This window comes from Atheta coriaria, unplaced genomic scaffold, assembly GCF_025399875.1.
Source record: "Atheta coriaria isolate IRGN ID8LTWV9N9 unplaced genomic scaffold, Caltech_Dcor_3.1 hic_scaffold_10_pilon, whole genome shotgun sequence".
NCBI lineage: Eukaryota > Metazoa > Arthropoda > Insecta > Coleoptera > Staphylinidae > Dalotia > Dalotia coriaria.
The window spans coordinates 3,349,749-3,359,751 of NW_027045452.1; the positions used below are offsets into that span (position 1 = coordinate 3,349,749).

Consider the following 10,003-nt stretch of genomic DNA (forward strand, 5'->3'; position numbering starts at 1 on the left):
TCTTTGCCGGACCATGCAGGTTCTGAATGGATTAAAGTTGGTCATCATGAACATGAACGGATTTTCTAGTATGTACTGACGGCAACCATGTTGGCATTGAAAATCATTTAACACTACTGGAAACGATTGTGATAATGGCCAAACTTTGATGTCATTGGTTTGAAAAAACGGCTTGTAATATGCAATGCACAGATCATTCTGGAAATGAACAGAAGCTATTGTACTGATGAGTAAATTTAGAGACAATTCGATACTCTTAGGTAACATTCTCGTCAATGGTTCAGAACTGTATGAAGCTGTTTAACAAAACTCTGTTTTAATATATCGAATTGAGAACTATGTAATGCAGTCATTTTACCGAATTGGTGACTTTAAGTATATTGGTCAATTTGTCCAAATGTGAAGAACTCAAGGAGCACTCTTCGGATATTAGATTGGCTAAAGCTAAAACGAATAACAATCTTAAAGTGGAATGCCTGACAACAGATGAAAAACATTCATCAAAATGCTAAGCACCTAACCTGACCCCACACCTGACTTTATTATTATTACCATTATTCATATAATTTAATAAGAAAATATTTATACTCAATAACAACACCATTAATAATTGTCCCATACAAATCTTACACCAAACTCTAAAAATCTAATGTGGTACACGTTAGATGTTCGCCAAGCCAATGTAGCATGTAATATCTTCTGTTACATCCATAATGCGAACTTCTTCATTGGCAGGAATGAATAAGACGGTGCCAGGCGAGCACACAATGGAATCATGTGTGTGTCCATATCCTTTAACGAAAAGCGCAATACTCGCTACTGTCCTTATGACTAAAGTAACCGTTTTTCCCTTAGGTATCTAAACAAATAAATTAAATTAAGCAAATAAGCTATTTATCAATTTCCATTAACTTACTTCTGTTACTGCTACCGCAAAATCATTCACAGGCGGCCTGAAAAGCTTGGTAAATTCATTCTCCTTGATTGGTTGAAACAATTTCGACTTTTGCGGTGCTCCATTGTAGTTCAAGATGGAACAGAGTGTCTCGACATCTTTGAACTTCGGAGTCAAACCAGCACGTATTACATTATCCGATGATGCCATACATTCAATACAATCTATAATTTAAGTATGGTGATATACTTATTAAGAAACAATAGAATAAAAATCAAAATTTCAGTTGGTACCTCCTTCAATATAAGCGTGAATCTCATTTGCGCCCAAAAATATCGCTTGCCCCGGCGACAAATTGATCACATTCAAAAATATTGGTCCAAAGCAACCTACATCATCCGGAAATTGTTGATAAAGCTTAATGATCAATGTGCACAAGTTGGCTTGGACGGCACTCAAATTTTGCGTCGATTTAAGTCTGTGCGCAAATGCAGTGAGTGCTTTGCGAATTTCAAGTTCAGAACTTATCATCAAATTCCTAAAGCACTGAGGAATAATGATGTTTGCAGTTTGTTGGTCCACCAATCCCAGGAATGTCAAGTAAGCATCTTTGCCAATAACATCTTGAATTTCAAATATTTCTAAAAGCAAATTCATACATTACTCTCATAAGTTATTAATTTTTATAAATTAATATGCTACCTTTTAAATTGTTCTGGATTTCCTCAAAAGGTCGAAATCCAATCATGGCTTGAAAATTAGTTAAAGCTATGGCAAGCTCTGGCTTATGATTTGGATCTTTATATAATTCTGGATGTGTTTTGTGCAGTTTTTTGGCACGATCTATATCAGGATGCACCTGTATGCTGAGTGCTTTGCGAACACTGAGGACTTTAAAAAGGAATGGCAATTTTAACCCAAATGTCATGATACTTTTATCACCCAGGTATTTTGGGTAGTTTACCAGCACAGTGCTTAACGCTGTACCAGATGATTTGATATAAGAAGGACAATTTGGGTGGGTGCCCATCCACAATTCAGCATATGGTTTGTTTTCATCAATTGAAACAGTTCCATCATTTTTAATCAATCTGGCAACTTCACTATTGCTGCCAATCTTACCCCATGCATAGTTCATAACACCTACTCGCAGTTCCATTATGGTTGGATACACGTCCTAAAATAAATCAGAATATTTTAATAATGCAAATGAACAATTAAACATCAATGTTTTACCATGATTTATACTGAAATGGTACTACTTTTGTGTGTTCAACTATTTTTAAAAAGTATACATTCACAAATTATATACTACAACCAGATTTGCACTTGAAAGTTGGAAACAGAGGTTACGTTCACTAATGGAAGGTCAATCAGGTCACATAAACGCACGAAATCAAATGAAAAACTACCTAATAATCTAAATAAAGTTCTTCAAATTTTGAATATTAAATTAGTAATACTTGCTTTAGGTGTAATTGGTTTGTACGATTTTCGTCCCGGTGATGAAGATGGTATTTTAATTGGTGGTTTGCGGCTGGAACTTGATGGGATAGACATGAGGAATCGAAATATTTCAACATTAATTTGACGAAAACGAGAACAGTAGATAAGAAAATGCTGAGGTTTTAACTGATGACGTCCAAGTAACACCATACTTTAATAGCCATTTGATCTAAGTTATTATTGAGTGCATTTGCTACAAAAATTTTGAATTTTGGTCACAGCTGCTTAAATTATGCCTAAATTCCAACTAATGTCATTTGATTTGACTTTGACTGATGAAAACCGTTGGCGCTTGAAAGCAGTGACATTGGCGTTGTTATAATTAAGATTTTTTAGTATTTTCTTGTCTCAACGCTGAATTTATGCAACAAAATATCAACGGACCTTAAATATTGTGCTGATGCATCGATAATTCAATATTGTAAGTTGCGTTTTCCTTCGTATTTTACTCATTTGTCATTTTCCAGATGTAACCTTAAGTTGCAAACAAAGTCTTCTAAAATTCTTCTGAAATCATGGAAAAAGGTAATTTTACAAAGAATATACATCATTATCATCGGATATCAAGAAGTAATTGACTCAATATTCATCTCTACTCCAACACAAATGAATGTTGTGTAAAACAAACACGAGGTCGAAGGTTTCCCACATTATGACAAAAAATCGTGTTAATGTAATGTCGTCCGATTGGTATGCATCGGCGCATCGATCACGCTTCGATCACGATCACCATCGCTTAATATCTTAATTAATGCGTGTTGCTCATTATGCTCGTAATCGGCGCGGCGCTTCGAGTCTGTTTTCTCCGCCAAACTGTGTCGCCATCAACACGCGCCGCTCACATTTATTTGGTCTTCAATTTCTTTTTTAGATTTATAACCTCATCGACCATGGTTCACAGATGTTAATTGTACACTATGGAATCTTACCAGCATTTTCACAGATAACGATTAACACAATTAACATTTTTTAAAATATCGCAATGCAGAAATACAACGGCTACAATGCCAACAATTTACAACAACATTAATAATACAAAACGTGAATGTTGTCTGAGGTTCTGGTCAATGAACGATCTCCATAAAGACGTATTGTTAACATGACAATTTATTCCTATGCATGTTACAAAGTTGTCATTAATCAAGATGCAATGCCATCAGTTACATGACACTGTGTTTAGTATGTTTATAATCGCATCAAATCAAATTTGTTTGTTTTGATTTGTTGTAATCGGTAAAAACTGCGGTGTAAAATTTGGAACGTGCTCGGGTCGGCCATTTTGTCGCGTGACATCCACTGGGTCAAGCAAAATTGCGATAGAGGTTGACCTGAAATGTATTTACACGAATTTGTTAAAGTATTCTACAAAAATCTCAAGTATTTCGATTCCAGGGGGTTATAAATTATTACTAACTCATTTGATGGTGCTAAATATAAATTAAATGTTTGAATGGTTGTAATAGTTGCACGCGGATGTCATTTAAAGTAAGTGCCAATAAATGAGGCCTAAAATAAATAGGGAACGAAAAAAATGATGGTTTGAAAACAACTTTTTCGTTTTCTATTTTTAGTTGGCGCCGATTAATGAATATATTAAGATCATGAGATTTTTGCAACGTTTGGAAACTGCTAAAAATGCTATTTGTTAATGTTTAGAAGACCCGTTTAACTTAAGCCGCTTAGAAACCTCGTCGGAATTTCTCCTACACGTAAGAAGCGCACAAATTAGTAGATATAGGCAAATATGCGTAAAACTTGTAAAAGCAAGAAAAAGCGGTAAGTCAAAAAACCGCCGTTCGTTGTCAATGTTTATGCGCCGGTTTTGTCCAAGAGCAAGCTCGTGGTGGTCGCGTGCACGCAAAAAAACGCTTAAGCATTCACCATTCGAATATTTAACAGACTTGGACTCAATTTTAACTTTTGAACCATCATTATTACCAAGTGCAAAATGTACGACACTTAAATCCGACCCTGTTTACTCTTCTACAAGTTGCGGTCGCCGGTGATCGTCGTAAAAGCAAGAAATTATATAAACAGAAACGGCCATTCGCGTACTTGCGGCGTGCATATGACATTTTATGTGCGTTTAAGCAGCCCGAAGGTAAAATATTAATTATGTCGGCTGGTTGCATCTTTTTTGCGTGCAGGCGGACAGAAATGTTTCGTCTCACCAACACGCGCGCGCTTTAATTTATACATGCCGCAACTTATGGAATGGTTTAATTATAAAAAATAAAAGAGATTGCGTCTGCGGTAACGTCAGAGCGATAAACATGTTAACGTGTTTTACATGCAATTATTGGTAATATTTAGCTGCATTAACATCAACAGTAATTAAAACAAATCGTAAATGAAGGAGAGCAGTACGTAAATGATATGTATACGTAAATATATAGTTTATTGAGAGAATAAACTATTATCGAACGTAGGGCACACCATTTTTAATATTAATTAATAATGAGATTAGATCAGGTAATTTGTTAAAATATTTTAATGTAAAATTAGCGAATTTTTTCACTTTCAGCTTTAAAACGCTTTTTTACGGTTTTGAGACATAAAAAGTGGTACTTTAAACACGGGATTGCAAAGCCGTGTTTAAAGTACTTTAGTCACGGGGTGGATAAAAACTCCAGTTTAGCCACTTAATACCTAATATACTGAGGTTAATTCAAGTAAATTATAAAAATATTCAAATTTAAAATAAACAAATTTGCTTTTAAGACATATTACTACTACAAATAAAATAAAATAATAAAAATTCATAAACAATGATTAATAGTTTAATTGGAAGAAGGCATGTACAGTAACTTTAAATTGTATTGGCTGGCAAATATCACAATTACCGAATATCAGCCGCGCGACAAGAAAGAAGAAAACAACATCTTATCGATTTAAAAGACGTATGACTCTGCCCAATTAATAGATCCCGACCAATAATTATTTATTGTGTCGGTGCATCCGCTCGTGCTGATTGCACCCAAGAGTGTTTCCCAATATTTTATTTTATTTTTCGTCAACACACCGATAACTATGATAACAATTCAACTTAATGAGCGCATCTTCAAAAACACCCGTAGTAAACAAATGCATGACATTGAGAATGTCAATAATGATAAGTGCAATATAATGATTCAGATTTTAATATGCATCTTTTTATATTATACACTTACAAAATACTTACTAAAGTATTTATAGTGTCCTAGCTTTATCCCGTGGCTTCGCTCGCGTTGAATCAATCAAATAAATATTAGAAATCAATGAAGTTGCTTCCGTACGCGTCTGTAGTCACAGAAGAAGTAACATTGAAGTAGAATGGCGGGAAGTTTAAAATGGCTGAAAGTATAGTCTATGGAAGTATAGTGTAGTCAATTGGATTTGATGTTGACGTAGCTGTCGGTAATACAGTGTGATAATACAGTGTGATGGTACTATAGTACTTAGGTTTGAGCTTAATTGCTGGAATGCTAGATGGCGTTAAAGTAGTCAAATAGCCAGATGCAGAGGTATTATTGGCTAAAATTTCAATTTCTTTTTATTCTTATTTTAAAAAATAATTTTTTTATTAAAAGTAGCTCATAACCACATTCAAATTCACTAAGAATATATGTGTACAAATTGTCATGATCGGTTAAGTAGTTTTTGCGTAAAAGTGTAACAAACATCAGGACATTTATAATATTAGTAGGGATTAGTTAGAGAAGTGCTTATTGTATCAGTACTAAATACTTAACTGTTCACATCGGTTTAGGAGTTAGTTTTGTACCCTAACAGCGAACTTCGCTCTTCTGATGAGAACGTCAAAACAATTAACGCTGCATGTATTTAAACGTTTAACCGAGTAGTAAACGCGTTGCAAATCGATTGCCATTAGCGTTCATTAATACGGTTTAATGTTCTGCAATAGGACGGAATTATAACTGTAATTATCGTCAATGTGCTAAAGCGAAGCTGGACGTCGATGATTTTTGCACATAACGCCGGTTCTCATGCGGTGAACGTTTAGATTACGTTCAAATCACTTCAAGAAGAAGTTAGAAGTATTTAAACACAGTCAATACAAACAAAATATGCAGAATTTATTATACCCTGTATAAACATTTTGGTTTTTGCTGTGTGAATGCAGCATAAATAATTATTGTGTCTTTGGAGCAAACAGTGGATTGTAAATCATTAAATGCACCGCTGGTGTTTGGAAATGTATGAATGCAAAACGCATTTATAATCAGAATGTTGACTGTGTTCAATATTGAATATAATAACTTTCAAATTCAATCCGTGAATGTGTATGAAGTTGTTCGCTTGTTCGCTTCACCATCACGCTGTATTAATTATTCCTGCTAAGCTTCCCACATGTCCGCGTTTATAGTATACACGCACGGGCATAAATTACAGCGGAAATTAAGATATGCCGTTCGTTCAAAAGCGATGAAAAACGATTCGTGTTTTCTACGCGGATTCGTTTTGCAATTTGCAAATGTCGCTTTCGGTGGTGATGATCGATGTGCATCGCTGTGAGTAATGCTAATGCGTGAAGGAAATTGTGAAAAATAAAAATTTGGAAATTAATTGACAACACATTTAAATTAAAAATAAAATACAGAAAATTATTATTGTTTTAATAATGATTATTTTTATTTAGTGGGATATGAGGCCTCCGTGGCGCAATCGGCAGCGCGTTCGGCTGTTAACCGAAAGGTCGGTGGTTCGATCCCACCCGGGGGCGTCTAATTTTTTTATATTTATAATAATATATAATCTAAAACATTTTATCAACGCGTGCTTGTCACACGATTTATATAATTTGTTCCCTCGCAACAGAAATCAAATTCTAGTCAAAATAGATTTATCTGTATAATACCATTTGCCACAACAACAACTTCTAATTCTATTATTTTCTAAGTTGAATACGTAATCCATGGTAGTAATTTATAAAATATATTTATTAATATAATTTGTGATTTTCTTGGATTTTACAGTTTTGTTGTTTTGTTGTTTTGTCTGATGATGCCCCCAGGGCGAAACATGTAAAACTCGCAAACAAAACTGTAAAATCCAAGAAAATCACAAATTATATTAATAAATATATTTTATAAAATAACTTCTAATTCCTTGTCATATGATTTGTAGCGTAAAATAAGTAAGTCACTTTTGATTTATTTATACACAGCTCTCGAAATGTATTAACCCATCGAGTGGGTTGTAGGTGTGAGTAATAATTCATGCGCTTGCACCTGAAGAATTGATTAAAATTTATTGCAGCGCGAAATATTTTTATCAGCAAAATATCATTAAAATACTTTGCATGGAAATAAGTTAACAGAGTTGCATTTAGTAAATTTTAGTAATTTTGTGTTGTACAGCAAGAACACTTAATATTGATGCGTAGGTTGTGCTTCTGGCTGTTGATGTTGCTCGGAAGAGGTCGAGAAGCGCGTGCGGCGTCGAGCGATGTTGGTGGTAAAGAGGCCGAGTCGCTCAGCATCCCTGCTGAGCACCCTCAGCGCGGTCTGGTCGGCGGTGTTCAGTCGGCTCTGAGACGCGGCCTCTTCCGCTGGGGGTTGTAGGTCGCGGATGTTGTGGGCGTTCCGGACTTCGCCGCGCGCCGGACAAGGGCGACTTCATCTCCGAAGCAGGTCCGTACGTAGAACCCTTCCAATTGGCTTCTTGCGTGGACGGAGGCTTGCCACGACGTTGTTTCTCTAACGAGGCCCAGTTCGTAAGTCCGGGACCTAGGGACCGAGAACTACGAAGGGCCGCTATACGTGGTCGTAAGCTATGGCGCGTGGATGGTGTGGGGAACGCGTCGCTTCACAAGGTCGCCAACTTGAAACGCACTGTCTCGTGCCCTGGTTGTCGATCCGTCGTCCCTCTTTTCTTCGTTCGACCTCTGGGTCGCATCGGCGTACAATTCTACCGGCACATTGTCGCAGGCAGCATCGGATGGCTCAGCGAACTGCAGGAAGCGCGGGGAGTAGCCGGTAATCCCATGCGGTGTTCGGTTATGGTTGTCCACCACTTGAGAAAGAAGCGTTGACCATCTTTGGCTTGGGTGATCAACTACTTCCAGGCGTAGGCCTCGCGCAATCAGGTCGTTCGCCTTCTCGCAGAGGCCATTGGCCTGCGGATGGTAGGGCGACGTGGTGACGTGACGCACTCCGTGAGCTTCCAGGAAACGCCGGAACGCGTTTGCCGTGAAGTTGGTGCCCCTGTCCGAGATCAGTCGTTCCGGGGGGCCTACGGCGGTGAACAGCTGGCTCAGTAACCCTATAACAGTCGCAGTGGTGTTTTTAGGTGTGGGAAATGCCCAAACGTACCTTGAGTGATGATCCACTACCACCTGGATATACTTCGCCTTGGTGCGTGCAGCTGCAGACCCCATGACGATGGTGTCGATCGCCCATATGACCCCTGGACCCGGCGGCGAAGCGATCGGCTGAAGGAGGCCGAGTGGTCGACGGTTAGCAGGCTTCACCAGCTGGCACGCCGTGCACCCACGAACGTACGCCTTGATGTGACCGGCGGCCTGTACCACCAATAGTGCCTAAGAGGCGTTGTGTCCTCAACACGCCAGGATGTCCGTGCTCGTCGTGGTAGTGTCGGAGAACCTCGACGCGGAGTGGTACGAATATTCGAATCAGGCCTCGATGGCGATGAATCAAAAGGCCATCCTGCGTTCGTTGGCAGCCTGGGGGTGGATCGTCCAGCAAGTTTTGCTCGCGTCGCAAGACGTCATCATCGATGAGGAGCGACACCGGCTCTCGTGAGAGAGCGTCAGCTACCTCATTAAGCCGTCCGGGTCGATGATGAATGGTGTAGTGGTACACCGACAAGCGGATCGACCAGCGGTACAGCTTGCTCGAGGGGTTCTTCATGTTGAAGAGCCACTGCAGCGCCGAATGGTCCGAGTAGATGTCCACATGCTTGCCGTGCACGTAGACATGGAAGTGCTCCATCGCACTTAGGACCGCCAGGCACTCGAGCTCGCTATTCGGGGACCACCAAGAATATGTGTACAAATTTTCATGATGATCGGTTAAGTAGTTTTTGCGTGAAAGTGTAACAAACATCTGGACTTTCGCATTTATAATATTAGTAGGGATTTCACAGGTGGCGTCATATTAAACCACGTTTGAAGTGTATGCAACCAATCTTGCATTAGCAAACCATGTTTTTATTATCACGTGATGCTCGCATAAATATTAAAACAAATTCGGTTTCATATGCTACATTAATTAATTGAATGTTTATGTTTCATTTATCTCGCAAAAGAAGCAACACAAAAGTGCCATCAGCTCAATTAAAGTTCATAATTTATACGCGTACATGCGACAAACAGCACGAACTAGTCCAATAAATAATTGATATACTAATGTTGAACCCAATGTTTTGAATTTCGGCAGTCTGCCCACTTGTTTATCACACACAATAATAGCATCTCCAGTTGAGTGAACAAAGTACAACCAAAAAATAATAAAAAACAATTTACAATTCAATATTTTTATTTTGATAAGCAATAACATTTCAATAACTTTCAATTATATTATAATGCATTCCAATTATTTCGAAAGTCAGCTTCAATCAGCTGAAAATATTTTGATACAC

The 10,003-nt window shown here is 38.0% G+C and overlaps 1 protein-coding gene and 1 non-coding gene across 3 annotated transcripts; one reads left to right on the plus strand and one right to left on the minus strand.

Moving 5' to 3' along the window:
- Nucleotides 1–517: 517 nt before the first annotated feature.
- On the minus strand, nt 518–2,675 carry Mpi (mannose phosphate isomerase). Of its 2 annotated transcripts, none has more exons than XM_065315010.1 (5): nt 2,363–2,675; nt 1,598–2,072; nt 1,189–1,536; nt 917–1,119; nt 518–859 (listed from the first exon to the last, which is right to left on the minus strand). In XM_065315010.1, exons 1-5 carry the CDS (start codon nt 2,549–2,551, stop codon nt 662–664), a joined length of 1,413 nt encoding a protein of 470 aa, XP_065171082.1. In that variant the 5' UTR covers nt 2,552–2,675; the 3' UTR covers nt 518–661. The 2 variants fall into 2 exon arrangements, with proteins under 2 accessions (XP_065171082.1, XP_065171083.1); XM_065315011.1 differs by lacking the exon at nt 2,363–2,675 and adding an exon at nt 2,132–2,292.
- Nucleotides 2,676–7,051: 4,376 nt separating this feature from the next.
- On the plus strand, nt 7,052–7,124 carry TRNAN-GUU (transfer RNA asparagine (anticodon GUU)). Its single transcript has one exon. It is a non-coding gene; the product is annotated as a tRNA-Asn (tRNA).
- The last annotated feature ends 2,879 nt before the right edge of the window (nt 7,125–10,003 follow it).

Bases quoted from the DNA above. Each gene is read 5' to 3' on its own strand.
- Mpi (XM_065315010.1), bottom strand. From the start codon at position 2,551: ATGGTGTTACTTGGACGTCATCAGTTAAAACCTCAGCATTTTCTTATC. The intron at 2,073-2,362 runs GCAAGTATTACT...GATTTATTTTAG, and splicing joins ACAAACCAATTACACCTAAA to GACGTGTATCCAACCATAAT. The intron at 1,537-1,597 runs GTAGCATATTAA...ATTTGCTTTTAG, and splicing joins AATCCAGAACAATTTAAAAG to AAATATTTGAAATTCAAGAT.